General features: G+C 38.7%; 1 protein-coding gene across 13 annotated transcripts in view; it reads right to left on the reverse strand.

Annotated features, from left to right (window-relative positions):
• Positions 1–19,477, reverse strand: part of AP1S2 (adaptor related protein complex 1 subunit sigma 2) — a 31,916-nt gene extending 12,439 nt beyond the window's left edge. For 5 of the 13 annotated variants that reach the window (XR_001713909.4, XR_001713910.3, XM_016942679.4 and 2 more), the window contains exons 1-4: positions 16,431–19,477; positions 14,087–14,265; positions 7,648–7,756; positions 7,124–7,261 (exon numbers count right to left, since the gene is read on the reverse strand). Coding sequence is in view for 9 of the 13 variants with exons in the window: in XM_016942679.4 (XP_016798168.2) it covers positions 7,124–7,261; positions 7,648–7,756; positions 14,087–14,265; positions 16,431–16,559 (555 nt within the window). In the remaining 4 variants the exon portion in view is untranslated. 13 annotated transcript variants of the gene reach the window in all.
• Between the last annotated feature and the right edge of the window lie 1,802 nt (positions 19,478–21,279).

The raw sequence follows: 21,279 nt of genomic DNA on the forward strand, positions 1-21,279 counted from the left end.
AGAGGGGCACAACTGCACCACTCCCACTCCATGGGAACCACTGAGTTAATCTAATTGGCTCTAGTTGGTGGGTAAGATTATATTCTAGTGTGTTTGCCTGTATTTGCTAATTTTTCCAGAATGGGAATTTTTATTTTTAAAAAAAGGCCCTCAGAGGAAACAAAAGAAAATGTCAGTAGGTGAAAAAAGGACTCAAACGTGACATTTTTCAGAAAGTATTTTTTAATTAAAAAAAAAAATCACCACCGACACCACAGACTATTCCCTTTGCAGGTCCCTGTGCAGGTTCCAACCCTAGGGCTCATGAAATCAAATTACTAGGTCAGGATCAGCATTTAAGAAAAGAAAAGTAGAATAGAAATAGCAAGCGGAAAATCCTCAAAATTTTGAAAAGTATGAAAAGAAAAAAGGCTCAAAAACACATAAAGCAAAATGACTACAACCTGAGAACCAGTGAGTAAGGACACTGGCCAAATTATTATTTTATTTATTTATTTATTTTTGAGACAGAGTCTCACTCTGTCGCCCAGGCTGGAGTGCAGTGGCCCGATTTCGGATCACTGCAGCCTCCACTTCCTGGGTTCAAGCCATTCTTGTGCCTCAGCCCCCCAGGTATCTGGGACTACAGGTGTGCACCACCACGCCCAGCTAATTTTTGTATTTTTTGTAGAGATGGGGTTTTACCATGTTGGCCAGGTTGGTCTTGAACTCCTGGCCTCAAGTGATCCACTTGCCTCAGCCTTCCAAAGTGCTGGGATTACAGGCGTGAGCCACCATGCCTGGCCAAATTGTTTCTTATTAAATGTAAAATGAAAGGCAACATTTGTCCTGCTTTCTGCCCTTCCTTTCAAGCACTTCCATTTCAAGCATTAATGTAATCAAACTTCATTTGTCCAGAATTTGTTATAATAAACCCTGATTAAGTTTACCTATAAAAAAACTAAAGTACACTGTCAATAAAAGACTATAGTCTTGTTAACTTTAAAAGAGGCTTGAAGGTTTTAACATGAACAGTAGTAATTACAAAGGAGTTACACGAGTTTTTCTTATTTAAGCAAATCTAAGAGGATTTATATCAAAATGCTTTTTGCTGTTAAATGACATTATTGTATATATTTGGAAGCATCTTTTTTAAAACAATTTAAGATATTCTCAAGTTTGACTAGCATGCCCAAATATTCTTTCTTTTTTCTGTTTTCCCTCCCTCCCTCCCTCCTTCCTTCCTTCCTTTTGGCAAAGTTTCGTTCTGTGGCCACCCAGGCTGGTATATAGTAGCATGATCATGGCTCACTACAGCCTGGACCTCCAGGGCTCAATCAATCCTCTCACCTCAGCCTCCCAATTAGCTTGGACTACAGACACACACCACCATGCCCAGCTAGTCTTTTTTTTTTTTTTCACTTTTTGTAAGGACGGGGTTTCAGCACATTGCCCAGGCTGGTCTCGAACTTCTGGGCTCAAGCAATCCAACTGCCCCGGCCTCCCAAAGTGCTGGGATTACAAGCTTGGGCCACCGTGCTCAGCCCAAATATTCTTAATTATATCAAGAGCTGACCTTTAAAAAGTCCAAAACTTCATATTAAAAGATATGTTATTCAATACTTCAAAAAGTACTTATTAAAATAATTTTAAGTTACAAAAGCTTCATTTTTTAAAAGAAATCACTTTTCTCCTAAGATTCTTACCTTTCCATTTGTATGCAGTCCCACAGATTATTACTTTCACAAAAATATAGCATAGTACTAAGATATATCATGCAGCCCCCAGCACTAAAACAAATCAATTTTAGCAGCGCTAATCCTCCGTAGAGTACCACTTTCTAGATGAGGCAGATAAACAACTGCAAATCCAGTAAATCTATTCATAAAGTGGATCATCTCAAAGTAAAAGCAAATTCATGAGTATTATGCTTGCTTTTGGTACCTCACTTATTTTGCATTTCACAGATTACTTTAGTGAGAAAAAATACCAACAGCAAACAAAGCTCAAAAGAAAAAAAACACCACAAATTTCAAAATGATGCTGTTAGTATAAAAAAGAAAGGTTGACACATCTCAAAGCACTAATCAATACCATCATGCATCAACCGCTAAGGGTTAAAGCCCAAATGCCCAGTATTTAACTATTTGATCTTCACGGATCAAGCAAGGACTTAGAAATCATCTCACGTGCAACAGTATTTGCATAGCACTCCATTTTATCCATGCCACAAAAATGGTAAATTTAGTAGTTACCAATAAATAAGTTGGGGATCAAAGGGACTAAAGCCTTAGACTGCTCTTTATCATAAGATATCCTCAGACAAACCTCCCCATTCTTCATTCTGGCTCTATAAAATTAAGGAGCAGAGAAAAACTGGTAAGTGCTTGACTTTACAGAAAAAAAGCCATACTATTATTTCCTTTGTCATTATATATGTGTGTGTTTAAATAAATCCAACTACATCACCACCCCCCACCATATCCCTCCAAAAATCTAGCTTAAAATAGGTGGTGGGGAAAAGTATTCCAAGTATTGCAAAGAATATCAATTTAGCAATTTCAGCATGTTGTACTTTAATAATTTAAGAATCATCTTTAGTACCAGTGGCATGTTAAGACAGCCAAACATTAAAAAATGGATAACGGGCCAATTTCTGGGCTTTACCCCCAAATCTAATTATGTATTCATACAACCAAACACCAAAAGGAATAAACATGAAGTTTGGTCTAGAAATGTCAAAACTAATCCTTTATTTACCAAGTAATGAAGTAAAATAAAAAAGATATCTTTATTATCTAATCACAATGTCTGCTAATATTTTAGCAACTATTATTTGAATGTACATTTAATGTTACATTTTTATTACTAACTGTAATATGCTAACAGAAAATCTGTATCCACGGACCCTCTTCCCTATTTGGCTATAAAATGAAGGACTACCTTAAACTATGTGTTTATACAAATTGGGTAAGAGAAATTTTTTTTTAATTTTTCTGAAGAAAATAAGCATTCTTAAGGATAGAAATGTATATTTCACAAATTAAAAAAAAATCAAAATCATTGAGATGTGTATACACCTTTAAGCCAACAGATAAGTACATGATAAGTTCAAAGTCATCTTTGGTGCTTAGAAATAATCAATTGAAGTAAAAGACCTGACACTAAACAGAAAAATAATGACACATGAAAAAGTAGATTAAAATTGACCAATTAGGACTTCTACTACAAATGTAAGTCTGAATTTAGATCTTCACAGCTATATTTACAATTCTGGAAGCAAAATCATTTCATGAAATTGATTAAGTGAATGCTATACCCCAAACTATAAGACCAAAAAAGTTATTATAAATCCAGGCATTTTGATCAATCCAACAAGAAATAGGTTGAAAAATATTATTTATATCTACATATCCAATAAAAAATTCTAACTGCTGATAATCTGGACAATAAAAATTTGCAGTCTAAGAAGTCAAAGATGGCACTGTCTTAGGAAATCTACTCTTTTCCACACAGAAAAACCTCTGGGAGAATTATGAATTTCTCACTATATGACTGAGAAACAAAGAAGTTCATATCTAAAACAGAACGTTTAAAATATATATACCAAGACAATACATAACTGGGGTTAGGGGAAGTGCACAGTGGTTAAGATTTTACACAGCTGTGAAGCCTAGTAGATCTGGGTTTAGAATCCTGGTTTTGCCAGTTGCTAACCAGGTGGCCTCAGACCAGTCATGGAACCTCACTGAGATTCCACTTTCTCATTAGGCTACCTCTAACCTTTCACAGGGTGTCTTGAGGATTAGCACAGGATGCTTAAAGCAAACTGCTGAGCCCAGGGCCTCACATACAAGCACTCAAGCGTTAGTTACCATCATAATTATTTTTGTTGTCATGGTATCCAAAACAAAAAGTTTTCCAGCAGTTTGTGGAGTGCTCTTTCTCTTATTCCACTCGCTATTTTATGAACATAATATTCAAATACTCTCCCACAGATGTAAACTTGTATCATGCATCAAAAATATAAATGAATCTATTTTTAGGAAACATGCATCTTGCCATTCCTGCATTTCTTCTCAGAGTATGTTGATGAAGAGAACAGAATAACCTGAAGCCTTACTGCTCCACACAGACTTGAGCTTGGCTTCATAATGGCCTTAACCTACAATGTATTCTCACTCTAAATTCAGAATGGACCACCACCCACTGCTTCCCCAAGACCTACATGGCTAAGAAAAATGGTTCACTCAGACTGCTAAATAGACAATGTCTCAATGTGGTACTCAGTTTGGTTTGTGTACAAAGCAATGTAAAAGTAGTCATAGAAGAGAAACAGGACCACAGCTTTCTTCTAAAGACAAGGAACTGTAATTAACAGTACTCATTTCTTTATTTTAAACAAAGGTTACAAGGGGGTAAGGAAAATTTTACATGGGACCAACCATACTCATCCTATGCTTTTCTCTCTGCACTTACTTTCCCCAATTAAAGACATAAAAATAGGCTGGATGCGGTGGCTTACGCCTGTAATCCCAGCACTTTGGGAGGCCGAGGTGGGTGGATCACCTGTCAGGAGTTTGAGACCATCCTGGCCAACATGGTGAAAGCCTGTCTTTACTAAAAATACAAAAATTAGCTGGGCATGGTGGTGTGCACCTGTAGTCCCAGCTACTTGGGAGGCTGAGGCAGGAGGATTGCTTGAACGCAGGAAGCAGAGGTTGCAGAGAGCCGAAATTGCACCACTGCACTCCAGCCTGGGTGATAAGCGAAACTCCATCTCAAAAAAAAAAAAAAAAAAAAAAAAGACATAAAAATAGTACTTCAAACAGAAGGACAATATTAACTATTAAAATACTCCCATAGGGGAATATATATACATATGTACATATACACACACAAATAAATGTGGATCTGCAATAATGTTCTTATCCCCTAGTACATTAAATACTGAATATACGCTCTAAGGTAAACTTAACATTGCTGTCATATTCTAAGGCCCATAGCAATTTCCCAGTAGCATTTAAAAATCCAGGCACAGCTGGGTGCAGTGGCTCACGCCTTTAATCCCAGCACTTTGGGAGGCCAAGGGGGACGGATCATTTGAGGTCAGGAGTTCGAGACCAGCCTGACCAACATGGTGAAACCCTGTCTCTACTAAAAGTACAAAACTAGCCAGGCATGGTAGTGCAAGCCTGTAATCCCAGCTACTCGGGAGGCTGAGGCAGGAGAATCGCTTGAGCCCGGGAGGCAGAGGTTGCAGTGAGCCAAGATCGTGTCATTGCACTCCAGCCTGGGCAACAAGAGCGAAACTCCATCTCAAACAAACAAACAAAAAATTACTCTCCAGGAAAAATATTAAAATTAAAAGTTGAACTTCAATAACTTTAAATACATTTTAAAGCCAATGTAATTAATCAGAAAATGATAGAAAAACTTGGAAGAAATGCCAGGTTCTGACAGAGCAGAATACAGATCTGTGACAAAATATGAAAGTGATCAAGGGAAGACCTATATGAAAAATTTCCAATTTCTAATCCTGGTTTTGACCTAATTTTTAAAAAAGTCTGATTAGTGAACAGCAAAATAAGGAGATACTAACTTTAAAAACCAATTTTACAACAGTAGAGTATATGCTTATAGTCAGCGCACCTGATATTAAAAACAAACCTCCAGAATAACATTTCCAATCAATTGGTAAACCACTGTGGCAAACTGTACACACAAGGCAAAAGGTCTGTGTTCATTTCACTACTGAAGAGTAGATGGTACCAGGTCTGCGAATCTAATACTTCACTTTTGCAGGCACCTTAACCACTCTTCTGATAACTACAAGATCATTAAGTGTACAATGCATTGTCTCACATTTAGTAGATGTCTATCCAGATGATGTCATCTCAACTTCAAGCAATCCCCACAACTGTCCCAGTCAGTGACTGATGCAGTGAGATTCTCAAACAGCTTTCCCTTCCTCACAGAGTCCAAGAGTTAAGAAGTTAAAATGGAGAAAGTAAGTTACTCTTCTCCCCTTATTTCACTCCCTTAAAACTGAATGCCTCCAAGGCTAAAAAATGGGACTGAAAGTCACCTTTGGTGACTAAAAAAAGACAAGAACAAACTGATAAACATGTATGTAACAAAGAAGGGACTAAAATAAACTGGAAATACAAAATCATATTTTCAATGCTTCTGGAAAATGAACCAGTGAGCCAAAAATATTCAAGACTTTTACATACATGCAAACACACACTTAACAACTACTTTAGTGAAAACACATTTCATTTTTCAATATTTACTAATCACTTCTCATGCTGTAAGCTTTCCATATGATAAAAATCACAATTAGCTCTAAAGCAGAATTCAATTTGGTATCTGAATTAAGGTATCATTAAGTTTTTGGAAAAAGGTAGCCTTATCTATGAAATGTTAAGCTTCAGAAATAGAAGGTACATCAGCATCAACTGCACAATTAACCCAAGATGACTATGGTAATTAGAAAGAAAAGGGAGTTACACATCTGGGGATATGGAGGTAAGACAAGAATGCAGTTTGACAGAACATGGTTTGTTATTTAAGAAGAGCAAAGAGAAATGCAAATACTGTTTAGTTTTGCTAACAAAAAAAAACTGGAAGTTTCTACAAAAAGTATAATTAGAAAACACTATCATTTGCTTGGCTACTTTTGCATTTAATGGACATGAGGTAAAAATATGAGCCAATTTGGAATTAAAATGTCATAATCTCATAGTCAACTCCTGATTATCTACACTAATGAAAAAGGGGGTTATCTTAAACAATTTGAAGCAATAGATGGAGAGTTCTCAACTTACTGCTACTTTCAGCCAATCTTTTCCCTTCTTCAAGTAGTCTGTCCTCTAAAGGTTTAGACTCCAGTGTTTTAGGGTCCAAAAAGGGCCATTGGGAAGAGGCCTGACCGATAGACCATCTCCAAACTGAACCATCCATCCATAGATAACTGAGTTGACGTGACTGACACATATTCCAGTCAATAAACTGCACATGGATGGACACTACATGCCAAGCATGCTTCAGAGTACTTTCTGAAACTGTAAGAATGATGAATGAGACTTCCCCAGCAAGAGCAAAACATGCTAGTGCCTAGTGAAGAGAATAAGTAGCTTACCTCCTGCAGTAGATCGGCCTGCTCAATTGCTTTAAGGACATTTTTCTTGGATGTTTCCTGAACTTCCCCTCCCAAAAGAAACTCATCCAAAATAAAATAAGCCTTCTCAAAATTAAAGATGATATCTAGTTCACAGACCTGAAAAGGAAAAAAAAAAGAAAAAAGAAAAGAAAAAATTGTTAAAACTTGCAGAAGCAGAAGATGCTTATTCACTATCAGGTAGTGAATAAAATCGAACTAGAGTGAATCAATCTTAACTCTTTCTAAAAATGACTAAGTATCACTGGTTTAAGTAAGCTTAATTTCCAAATCTCAAGTACTTGAAAACATATTCCTACAAGCTAAATAAGACTGGGCTCTGCATGTTCCCAATATGGACAACTTAATAATTTCTACTAATAAATAGTCATTCCCACCCTCTCCCGCGGTTGGAATCCCCAAGACAACCAAATAATAAACTTGTTAGAGAAAAGGTTCCAAAATATACTATGGCATTCAATTTCCTAAAATAAAATACTACTCACACTGCCGAAATACTTGTCAAGTAATTCCACATAACGATGAATTATTTCCAGGGTAATTAGTTCATTGTCCTGATCCTCAATAGCACAGCAAAAATACAGACTAGCATATCTGTAACAAAGTACAAATGTGAAAAAAACTGTTATCCTATAATGATGTTTTCTAAATATATTTTCATATCCTATTATGAAAGGCCCCAAGTTTATACAGTTTATTTCTTCTTTCACGACAGTACAGATTTTTCTCATAGACTACAAAAGTAATAAACGCATAAGAGAAATTTTGAAAAGCATAGGCAAGTATAAAGAAAAAAAAAATAATCATACCACTTAGAATAACTGATTTTGCCCTTCTTCCTTTCAGGTTCTTTTCTATAAACATTTTAAAACATAGCAGACCCAGGTTTTTCCTAAGTTTACTTAATTAAAACAAAATATATAGCAGATTAATTCAAACTGTAAGTACAGAGAAGAAAAAAACCTTCCAACTGAAGGAGGACTTGTTGAGGATAATGTCAAGATGAGGTCAATATTTTGGGATATTTTATTGGAATATGTATAATATACACACAGAGAAGACCTTAAGTCCTACAAGCTCAATAAATTTTCAAAGTGAACTCAACTATATATCAGCACCCACATCAAGAAGCTGAACACTACTGAACCCTGAAACTCCTCTGCTACCCTCTCCCAGTCACAACCTCCCACCCCCAAGGGTAACTATGCTCTTGACTTCTAACAGAATAGAATTGTTTTTAAAAAGGTTTCTAGGATTGCGGAATAAACCATACGAAAAGAACAACAGCTCCACGTTATTACAGAAGTTAGAGAAAGAGAACAGAAAGTTCCTATCACTTAAGGGAAACAGAGGCCTGTTCTCAAGTTTACCAAGTTCTACACTGTTGAACTGAAGTGTAGTTTATTTACCCTAGAAGAGGGAATAAGGTTGGGAAACTTATATTCTCCTTCAAATTAGGATTCTAGCATATGGAATCAGGTTATGCTTGACCCAAGGAAGCAAAACTTCAACCCTGAGGCATAGCAAGTCCTTTGAGGAGGATTAAAAGGGCATTTTAAAATGGTTTATATGTACTTAAGGCTTTTGAAAAGAAAGAAAATAAAAACCTAAGATAGGCTAAACACAGAACATTTCAGTGGAGATTATAATTTTCACTGAAGATCACTTAAATGATTTTTAGAAAACACAATGGGCAGTTACTGCTCGTAGCATTAATGTAAAATAATACTGTATACAGAATAACACAACCTGTTTTGAGACTCAATGAATTCTTGCTCCTTAGTATGAAAATAACTAGTATTCACACAACAGCATTAATTTCATTATTAAAACCATTTCATCTTATTTGATGTTTTCAACAACAAGTACTATCTTTCATCCTTGATCACAGATTAAAAAAAGACAAAAAAAAAAAAATGAGGCTTAAGAGTACAGCGCCTACAAGTGCTAGTACTGGGATAAGAAACCTGATCTTTTGACCTTAACTCCAGGCCTTTTTCCACTGTATCATACAAACTCACTTGGCATATATATCATGAGTTTGTGCATGTCTACTCTACCTGACTTCCACACTCAGTAAGTTATTTAAAATGGTGGAGCTACTGCAGTCTTATTGAGAGGAGGTATTCACATGTGTTCATTTATCATCATTGTGAAGGGAATAAGTCATGGAAGACAAAACAGGGCATCAATGCCAACTTTAACAAAGTGCTCCCTCTCTTTCCCATCATTACTGTTTTTGTTTATCTATTTAAAAGAGAATGGAGTATTCCAACTCTCCATCCTCCCTAACCCATGCTCATTAAATAGAACTTTGAATTTGAGGAAACTGATAAATGACACATAAGATTCCCTGATTTAAGAAAACTAAACATTAAAGGGACTGACATAAAAATGGTAGATTAAAAACCAGATATGACTAGCTGATAGGAACAGAATGCTAAATAATTTATTATACAAAGTTTACTAACAGTTTCAAGTAAAATTCCTTTTATTTAAGATTTCCTCATGCTACTATTAAACAAGCTAATGCTCGTACCATCCTCGCTCCTTATCCACAGTACTGCCTCTTTACTTACAAATAAAAAGCACTTAAACACTAGTCAAAGGTCCTAAACTGCATGAATCACTTGGAAGCATTAATTTAAAAATCATCAGAAACAATGTGTCTAAGCCCCAGCCAGTAATGTTTACTTTCACTCGGAATGGAAAAAGAATAATCAAATTAATGAATTCTTTGGTGTAGGTGAACAGATAGCTATCAGGATAATAATGTACCTCTTTCCAGAAAGCTTAGGGCAGGAAAAAAAACAGAAACATAATAATTAAGTACCATTCACTGAATCCTCGCCCTACATGAGACATTAAATGTTAGCTAAGGCTTTTGCATATTTTACCACTCTAATCCTCACAACAACCGTATCCATGAGATACCATTATTATTTGCATTGATAAGAGACCCAGGTTTGAGTAACCTGCCTAGGAACAGCAATTTGACTCTAGAGCCCAAGTTTTACATTAAAAACTATAGCCAGCAATTGCATTAACGTAATCCCATACCTGGCAAAACTTAAAATGTGCTCAAAACAATATTTTAAGAGCCTTGAAGAGAAGTAAAATATGCCATACTGACTTAGTAAAAGATTACCAAGAGAACCTGAAGTGTACTTCCTATATTTAGGACCAAATGGTTTTTTAAAAATCAATAATGAGCTCATTTTGTTCTCTTAGTGCCTATTTGTAAGTCTAAATCTGAAGTAAAATTAATAATAGACTAGTAAGAAGAAAGGTATGTTTGGTTATTTTTAGCACAGTGGATTAAGGCTTACTCTAATTACTGGCACTCAGAGAACATCTGAAAGTGCCTATTCTTATATTCAAAACACATGACTTCTCCGCAGTCAGCTAAATATCAGCTAAATATCAGCTGACTGTGGGTGAATGTAGCTGAAGTGTTCTCAATACCCACTGGTATGTCATTAAAAATTCTTTTGTTAGTAAAGAAAATCAGTAAGTATTCTTTAACAAATTATCAAGCTAGTAATTTGGAAATATATATGTTTTTAAATTAATTTTAAAAGACCTTAATCCAGTGACTCTTCCACAAAATGCTACACAAAACAGGAATCAAAAAAGCACAGTATTCTGTCTTGAAGGGATCTTCAAGAGCATTTAGAGATAAGGAAACAAAGTGACTTGTTTAAAGTCATAAAACTAGCTAACGTTACAAAGGGAACAGAACTTAAGTCCCCAGATTTTCAGTCTGTCTTTTCAGCTAATATTATTCTTATCCATCATTCCCCTCTCAAAAGGGGGAATTTGTATGCCAAATACTCAGGATGAAGAATGTAGATGAGATAATTTAACAAAAACAACAAAAATCACTTGCTGATATGAACAGCAGAAGTCCTAGTCCAGAATTTCTCAGGCGCTAAGCAGTAATTCTCCTGCTTAAAAAGCTCTTCGCTTCCAGCAGTAGGGAAAACAAATCACCTGTTTATACCAACAAAAAATATGTCCGTAAGTGGTAGAGTAGATGAGGTTTTCAGTATGAAATGGAAGGGGGAACGTATAGAGAAAGAGCTGATAAATTCCACCTTTTGTATATGACTGATATCTCAATAAAGCTGTTTTTTTTAAAGTCCACCTTTTATTTAAAGGTGCTTGATATAAGTATCAGAGTTGGATTAGATACCCTTTGTAGCTTTCAAAAGAAAAAGTAGTGGCTCAACACGGACAGGCTGAGTGACATGTGCATGAACACCAAGCAGTGCTTTCCTTTCTTCCCATAACAGCCCATTCCTGGGATTGAATCCCTTGCTGGTATTTTCCTCCTCCACACGGGGGACTCCTTCCCCTATCTAGAAATAAGCTTAAGCCTCTCACACCTTCTTTTTTAAAAACCTTGTCCCCCACTCCTATGTCTATGAGTGGTTACCACCTCGTCTCCTGTCCTTCACAGCAAAGTTCCCCAAAATAGTCTACACATTCTATTTAAATTTCTCCACCTCTTCACACTTCGCCCCATTACATCGAGAGTTCTATCTCCACTATTCCACTGAAAATGTTCTGGCAAAGGGCATTATATGAAATGCTCACTGTAAAATCTACCAGATTCCTTCCTCACTTTCATTGAACTTTATGCAACATCTGGCATTGGTGAAATTTCTCATTCCACTCTGAAGGTCCCTTCTTCATCTCCTTTGCCTGCCACTTGAATGCTGGTGATCTAATGCTTTGTCTTATTTTCCCCAGACTTCCATACCTACACCAACCACATCCCACCAGAAAATCAGGCTTCTCTTAATGAAAGTCACATAGACATCCCCAAATCAACTCACCCCAAAATAAGCCGAGTTCTCTAGCTCACCTTGTACCCCATCAGCAAACCAGAAATGTGGAGATCACCCCACTCCTCCCTTTCCTTCGCTGCTCTCTCCGCTTTGTTGTTGTCGTTGAGGGTCTCACTCTGTCACCTAGGCTGGAGTGCAGTGGCCCAATCAGGGCTCAGTGCAGGCTTGAACTCCCAGGCACAATCAATCCTCCCACCTCAGCCTCCAGAGCAGCTAGGAATACAGGTGCATGCCACCACGCCCAGCTAATTTTTTTTTTTTTTTTTTTAATTGTAGAGACGGCGGGGTCTCACTAAGTTGCCAGGGCTGGACTTGAACTCCTGGACTCAAGCGATTCTCCTGCCTCGACCTCCCATATTCTTCCCACTTCTAGAGGTGACCAAGTCTTATCAAAACTACCTATTTGATAATGGCTATTTAGTGACAGCCCTCCTTTCTAGCGCCTGGGTTCAGGATCTCACAGTCTCCTACTGATCCTGCAGGTGCCAGTCTCAGCCCCTCCTGCCCTCATCCATTGTCTCAGTTCAATCTTTTAAGATATGTAAACCTGATCTTTTTCCAGCCCTGTTTAAAATCTTTGCCTCTAAGCTTAAGATCTGAGTTGCAGCCCCATGTCAATCACTAACTGGCATATGGCCCTAGACAAGTCACTACTCCCAAATTTGCATTCTTTATAAAATTGAAGTTTGATCAACAACGGCAGTTTTCAAACTCAAGAACTGTCTCCTGTGCAGAGGGGTAAAGGCCAAGTGAGCCAGGATACAGGATCCTCATTCCTGATTTCACAAGGAGCAGCCTCACTTCCACTCATTTTATTTAAGGTTCTACCCATGGGGCAAAAAGCTTAAAACAAAACAAAACAAAATCACCTGACTAGATCACTGTAAAACATCTCTCACCTCTCAAATGATATGATTTTTCTATGATCTTTAATAAGACCAAACGAAACACTGGATACAAAATCACCCAAAGATACAAAATCACCAAAGATCATTCAATAATAAAGAGGAGTCCTCAGTATTTAAGAAACTTATGTCTTGTAATCTCCATTTCTTCCCAGCCATCTCCCTGACAAAATATCCAACCCATATTTGGAGTGCAATAAAGGGAAGCTGAGAAGAAAACCAGACTTCTCTCCCACCCTCATTGTATCCCATACTGTTACTTCCATGTATACTCCCCACACAAGAGAACTTTTTATATGCAGAAATGCTCTTATCTTAAATTCAGCAAATTATTCAAAAAGAAACAAATGGGGAATGAAGTAAATGTCCCCTCAAAAAATGTTCTGTAAAAGAAGAAAGTTTATTTCTTTTAACCTACTTAGAACAATCTTGAGAAATTTATTTTAGGGTATTCGGGGTTTCAGATATTTATAAAATAAAGACGTATAGCATTAAAAAAATTTTAGTGTTAAAAGCCAATCTATGAGTCATTTTGTAACATCAAATTTTTAAAAAATCTGTCCTTGGAAAAATTATCTGTCATATTTAATTGCACCCCCACCATAGCAACAAGGGTACTTAAAAGTTAATAAACACTACTTACAAACACATCTCATGTATACACAAAGTTTTTAAAACATCTATGTGATTGAAATAGTCTACATAGTCAAGGTATTTACACGTGAGTAAGATTCTGAAAATCAGATAAAAGGCATGTCAAATATTAGTCATTACTTTATAGATTTTCGGGGAAAAAGAATTAGACTCTATCTGTACTTGTCTAAATTCAGAGAATTACTCACACAATTTAAAATACTGACCCTACTTTCCCCTGCAATGAAATGAATTCATTAAACTCTTCTATAAAGATGATTAAGCATGAATAATCATTTATGCCTTTAATTATATAACTAGTTTTCAAATGATTTCCCTGCCTTTATCATTTCAGCCTCAGTAATTATCAATCAAAACACTAGTTATTTTAAAAACACAAAGCTTTACCTTAAACCTATTTCATCTAAATCTTTATTAATCATTATTTATAAATGTCATCACTAAAGTCTGCAATTTCCTAAATGACCTAACATTTGATTCTATTTCACCTTTCTGACAAATAAAAATTATACCTTTTGTAAACAATCTTCAGATCTCGCCACTCAAGGAAGCTGCACATTTTAGGTTTCCGTGCTAAAACGGTCTGAACAAGTTCTCTTGTGATCTTTTTCTTCTCTTTGTCTGATAGTGGGACATACCATTTTTGCAGTCGAAGCTTTCCCTGACGACTAAAAAGCAACATAAACTGCATCTGTTAAGATAAATAAAATCAAGATTACATGTAATACTTTGAATCAATAAAGTTAAGATTATGTGTTTCACAGAGAAGTTTTGGGGGATGGGGCATTTACATGACAAATGATTAGTAGCCATCAATATTTCTATGCCAATTAAAATAGCAAGAAATTCTTTTGGACAGATCTTCCTCTAGATGCAAACCTTCCAATCCCACCTTGTTCCACATTAAGTTTGAAGGGGAGTGTGCAGGAGAAAAAAGAAAAATGGGTAATAAGCTGAAGTGAAATTTTTGAAGAAAAATAAAGATCACTCTTTCAATTTAAGAAACTATTTTCTACCTGTGCTATACATTGCGCACTCTCTATATGCATCAAAAGAGAATGGTAGACATCAACTGGTTTGGGTACTTTTGAAAGAAACAGAAGACCTGCTATTTTTCATCCAGAGGCCGTTCTAGTTCCAGGGTGAATTACCTGTAGACAGTAGCTTATGTCTTGGAATGTTCTCCTCAGTTTATGATGGCATATTTTAAGCAAAACAGAATGATCCAAAATATTAACCGAAAAATCCCATAAATACAAATTTTCATTAATAAAAAAGTATGTTTTCATCTGACTTTTAAAGCATTCCAACTTAAATATGTACAAAATCTAGAACTGAGTTAATGTATTATGAAAAAGAAAACAAACGTTTAAAAGGCCACAATAAGATTTACACTTATTAAATAAGATTCAGCATTGAAACATTACATGAAATACTTCATTTAAAATAAAAAATAGTATCTACAGATGGAATGGATGCTGAATTCTAGTGTGTTTTATACTTAAACTAATTTGTATGTATTTATTTGTGATCTGCAAATGTGTTGATTAGTCTGCATGTTTCATTTTTAACGCCAAGCTTTTTGTAATCCAATTGGTCATATCTCAACTGCAAACAGAAGTATTGTTTCTACAAAGGTAATTTAAAGGCAGAATTCACATAGGTATCCTTTTTTCTTTTAATCACTGTTAAGTTCCTTTAACAGCGTTACTGCAAATAAGATTCAAGCATGATTCTCAAGATTCACCACACCATCTTGAATTTGAACACGGGGAGGGGAAATTTACAGAACCAATGTAGAATAAAAATGGGCCCTAAATTTCGGTAAGAAATTATCGTCGCTTTTTGTAACCACCCAAAAAGGTATCAACAAGATATCTAGAAATGTATGACGTGGCAATTCAACTTTAGTAAAGTTAAAATGGTCTTATTACCTCACTTAAAATGCGTCAGGGGAACAAAATATAAGGACATTATTAGGTGATACCAAAGTGCCTCCCGTGCAAGTCCTGAAGATAGCGGCATTCGAAGGGGGCAGCAAGTGAAGCATCAACTGGGCATTTACTGCAAACCCGTTACCAGAACTTGGAAAAGAATGGACCTCGTATTCCTAGATCTTGGTGACCAGAAAGGGTGAGGGTTTGCCTGCGAAGAGTATGGGCTCAGGGCTGTCTGGAGCAGGGTCCTGTATCCGCCCTACCACTTTGCAGGACGAAAAAACAATGTATTCTCCTTAAAATAAATTACGTCCTAACATGGGACGAAACCCGGTTGCAAAGCACGAGTATTCCTTCCCTCGTGTTAAAAACCAACGCTTTGATTTTGCCGCAAATCACAGGGCACCACAATTCCTCGAGACTGGCATTAAAAACAATGGGCTCAGCCGCGGCGCGGGCTCGGGGCCAGCGTTCCTCGGGTCCGGCCGTCGCCGGTACCTCCCCCCCACTCCCGTGGCCACACTCCATCACTGACCAAGCCCGGGCGAGGTGACCAGCAAGGAGCGGAGCAGACAATGGCATCCGCCGCCGCGCAGGGGGCGCCAAGAGTCCTCGGCCGCCACCGCCCCCGGCCCCTCCCGAAAGCGCCCAGCAAAACTTGAGGCGATTCCCGAACCACAGGTGCCGCGAGGCTGTCGCGGAGCCCGGGACTGGCCCCCACATCCCCGGGCGCGGCGCGGAGTGGTGCGGAGGGCGCGGACACGGAGAGAAGTGAGTTGCGGGCGCGGCGACCCAGTGGCGGGCCGGGCAGGCTCGGGGTGGGGTCGTCGGGGCGCGCGCGGGGTGGCGGGGGGCGCGCCCAGTCCTCCCTCCCCCTCTCCCCCATCCCCGGCGCCCCCTTTCGCCCCCAGGGACTTACGGCGGCCGCGGGCCGCGGGCGCGGCGGAGCTTGGCCGGCGGCGGCGGCGGCGGCGGCGAAGGGGAAGCCCCTGTCGCCGTGCTGAGGAAGAGAAGCCGTGGTGCTGTGGGGAGGGAACCCGGCTGGCATAGGGCAGGCTTAGGCGGAGAGGGGAGGGCAAGCTGACAGACCCCGCCCCGGGGGCCGGACGAGGGAGGAGCCGGGGCTGCGGCGAGCTGAGGGGCGGGCTAGGCGACGCGCGGGAAGCGGCTCAGCGGTCGCCAGCGGCACCGGAGGCAGCGCGGGTAACCGCTGAGTCCAAGGCAGCCGATTGGAGGTTTCTTCGCTGAGGGGAGGTGCGAACCGGAAGCCGGGCCACGTGACCCGGAAGCGGCGTTTGCCGGGCTCGCGCGCCCGCGCGCCCGCGCGCTCTTGCTGGTGCCTCCGGGACGCGCGCGGGCGGCTGTCCTGCTTGTTTAATGATAGGAGGACGGGGTTCTGCAGCGTCCTTAGCCTAGCGGGTGGTGCGGAGCAGGGAAGTTCCGGACAGCGAAGAGCCACGTTCGAGCTCTAATGATTCTCTGTGTCCCCAGAGGATGGGTCGGGGAAGTGTGACGGCTGACGAGGAGGGTGGGAGGAGACGAGGGAGTGCTGCAACTCTGGAAAAACAAGTCAGCTCTTCTGTGGAGCTCGTCACGCATTCACGGGCCTTTTGCTATGATTCTGCCTCAAAATTGTCCGGAATCCTCCCTCTCCTTCCCATTGCACTGCTCCAGCCCTAGCCCAGACACCTTCCGCCCCGAGCTTCGCGGGAGTCTGTTCCCTGGGCTCGCCTCGCCCATCCTCGGTGCTGCGGACTGGATGAGTTACTGTCCGTTCGGCTGAAAAGCCCGGACAGCACCTCACCTTCGAGATCCCGCTTCCTTCACACTGGGTCGCCCCACCAGCCGCCTGGGTTCCAGTTTAGCACTGCCGACGACTTGCTGTGCCTGGCATGTCCTTGCTCCCAAATGTCACATCTCCTATGAAGCCTCACCCTAAAACCCTGTAAGAGCGATTCCCTCTTTCACCCACATGCCCGTTAGCCTTTATTTAGCACACCTTAAATTGTATTCATTTTGCATCTCAATCTAGTTCACAGCCTGGTATATAACAACTAATAAATGTGAGTTGACTGATAAAGACTATAAAATGATAAATTTGTTAAGAGCTGTAATGCTGAGCGTAATGCCTGAGCATAATGGATGTTCATAATTTTCTGAATGATAGAATGGATGAATCATCTAGTCATTTACAGATAAGGAAAGGGGAGTCCCACGGGATTAGGTGACCTTCCTTGAAGAGCCACGGGTTTCCCATATCGAAATGCTATTCATTACCCGAGTCACCTAGGTTCTTACAAAGCAAGCGAGAAAATTGCTTTTGTTGGGCCATGCCCCTTTTGCAGAGGTTCCTAAGTATAGTCGCCAGAATTTTTTTAATGGCCTAAAGTAAAAAAAGAAATGCTAAAATTTTCACGAAGCTAAATGTAATCAATGTAAAGGAATCCTTTATTAGGGATTATATTCTTTTTGTGTACATTATAGTATCTATGAAACTAAGACAGTAGTTTTGGGGGCTTTTAAAAAATGCTTTTGTATGACAAAACAAAAAGAAATGTGTAATACTTCCCCTTTTCAAGCACTACTGTGCTGCTTGGAAAGTTTCCTACTAACATGTGTGATTAATGTATACTGGAATATTAAAGAAAGGGGACGACACACGGCACAGAGCTGGCTTTCTGTAGTTCTTTAGGTCCCCCTCGCCCCCACCAGATTTCTCCCTACCTAGTCATGCCCCAAAGGTGCTTTCGAATGTCCCATTTCTCTCTTACTACAAGAAACAGATGCCATTAACCAGTTAAAAGATAGCTCTAATGCTACACAATGAAAACTCGCCCTCTGAATCCAAATGCTGCTTTTCTCTTTTTCTGTACAAAACACTTATATCCTGAAGGTTCCTGAGATAGCCACCTCCAAGTTTAAACTCTGATTATGCTCCTAATGTTGCTCTGAAAATGAGGACGGGAGACTTGCTGATGACATACTGGCAGTCTCCTTTCCTGCTCCTAGCCAAAAAAAGGTGGGGGTAGGGGTAGGGAGGGGAAGGAATTGTGGGAAAAATAATTAGCAGCTGAAAGCAGCTATTACATAATCTTGGCTGCTTATTAATTTAGCAGAAGGAATGGCTTATTAAATTCTAATAGCAACAGCACAACTGCAAACAACCTAGCAATTAACAGTGCAGGGCCCATTATTTTGTTAATATGTTCTCTTCTTTTGGCAAGTGTATGAGAACAATTTATAGAAGCAGATGGTCTTTTTCAATAGATTATAGATGGTTTATTCCCTAGTCTTAGTATTAAGTGCTAATTATGCATTCACTGTGAAAGACAAAAGAAACATGGTTGCCATCTTTGTTAGTAATTAACTGCTTGACTTTGATTCCCACGATTTCCCAATTGTAGGCTTTGTTATATACATGTTTCTTCTCACCTAGTATCTTCTTCATCCGTCATGTCAATTGGTTATCTTTTTTAATCCTGTTTTTGTTTTCTAGATGGTCCTGATTTATTGGTGTTAATATTGATACAAGAATTATATACAAAATTCGTTTCATGAAAAACTAAAAATCAGATTTTATACTTGTTTCTTAAATTTGAAAAAAATGCTTCACTGTCATTTATGCTAAATGTAAGAGGTGAGGGGAAAATAGAAATCTTTACCTTCTAACAATAAAATTTTGAGACTTTTTATGTAATCTTTCCAAAGTTTTCAAAAATAATTTTAGTTTCCTATTAAATGTGTGATGGCCATATACTTTTATCCTCTCACTGTCTCAAAATACCATTATTTTTTTTTTAAAGGGACTATTTAAAACACATACCCACGTGGAAAATAAGAGAGGGAACATTTACATGAGGATGTCGATAAGGATGTCAGGATACACTGTCAGCTCATCATTTAAACACTGATGATTTAAAGAAAAATTGTCATATATTGATATTATGGAGGAGCAGAAGTGAGGGGAGGTTGAAATAATGCTAAATCCTCATGTGCTAAAGGGAAGAAAATAGATAACATCTAAAATAAATCACGAACTAGAATTATCAGCATATTCTTTTGATACCAGGAAGTAAATCCCAGAAGCAGTGGTGAATTTCTTTCCATGGACAGAATCTTGCAGTAGGATGTAATAAAGGGTATTATTACATTTTACTTAGGTTTTTTCTTAAATAATTTTTTAAAATATTGTAAGGAGGTAGATAAAAACCATTCCATTAGTTGCTAGCTCTGTATTATGGACTTATACAGAGTTCCTTTAGCCAGTCTATAGATTATTTAGAAATTATTAAATAAAAATGCCCAATAATGGAATTCAGTGCTGAAGCCTTGTAGATCACAGAAAGTGTAAAAAAGATGTTTAGAGTTTGTGAATTTGCATCTCCAAAGATAAAGTTGTTCCAGGGAGAAAAATGGCCTAAAATAATGAGGATTTGTGAACCAAATCATTTCAAAATAGATGGAGCTGTCACTGCCAAAGTCCTCAACAATGAGCTAAAGAGAAATGTGGAACATATGCTCTTTCTCGAAGCCTGTTTCCATAGCTTTGAATAAAATGCAGGAAAATTACTACTGCCCTATGAACATTAGGATAGAGCAGTGATTCTCAGCCTGGGCACTTTTGCCTCCCAGGGGACAGTTGTCAGTGTCTGGAGACATTTTGGTTGTCACGACTAGGAGTAGTAGGTGATGCTGCCAGCATCTAGTGGGCAGAGACCAGGGATGCTGCCCAGCATCCTGCAACGTGCAAGAGAGATCCCATAGCAAAGAATGATCCAGCCCCAAATGTCACTAGTGCCAAGGTTCAGGAAGAAATCCTGGGTTAGTCACTGAAAATATTAACATGCAGTAGCATATTTTTATAGACATTTCAAGAAATGGAACAAACATTATCTTCATATAAGTTTCTCTCTCTCTCTCTCCCTCTCTTTCTCTCTCTCTCCTCCCTCTCCCTCTCTCTCCCTCTCTTTCTTTCTCAGAGTTGGAGCCATTATTCTTAATATCTGCTAGATAAAATCCTTAACTGCTTAAAAGACTGGAGGCATACATAAAGCAGTCAGTATTCTTTAATAGCAACTAGAATAAACTATCCAAACTGATTTTCAAAAAATGACCCCAGAATATTAGTAAAAGTTACTTAAGCACTTGAATCCATGAGATGCCTATTCCATCCATACATACATTGTAAATGTTTGTTAGGTATCTACTTTATGCTGGGGCACTCTGGAAGGTAATGAAGATATAAAGACAAATAAGATATTGACTTGGTCCTAAAGCTCCATTTCTTCTGACACAGAATTTCTAGTCTTTTAGAGACAAACCCTGGATGGTCAAAGGATAGTCATCAACCAAACGTATGAACATTTTCTTTTAGGAGACCCCTAGAGATGCTTCATAGAACCTTAGATTTCTGTAACCAACACGTTTGAAAACTATGTGATCTCATGACCTCCCAGGGCTCTTCGCAATATTTTCGTTCGATGAATTTCTATGTCACTCTTAATTCACAGCAATATAAGAGAGAGATTCTGTATGTTTTAAACAAACGATTTCAAATAATGTCTTGATTTGATCCTTGAAGTGAAATGCTTCAACAATGATCTAACTCAACTCCAAATCGCTAAACCAGTGGTTCTAGAATATTCTTTTAGAGGACTTGTGAAAATACAGGTTGCTGGGCCTCATTCCCATAGTTTCTGATTCAGGGGGTCTGAGATGAGACCTGAGAATTGCATTACTAACAAGTTTCCAGGTGATGCTGATGCTGC

Source organism: Pan troglodytes, chromosome X, assembly GCF_028858775.2.
Source record: "Pan troglodytes isolate AG18354 chromosome X, NHGRI_mPanTro3-v2.0_pri, whole genome shotgun sequence".
Lineage (NCBI taxonomy): Eukaryota > Metazoa > Chordata > Mammalia > Primates > Hominidae > Pan > Pan troglodytes.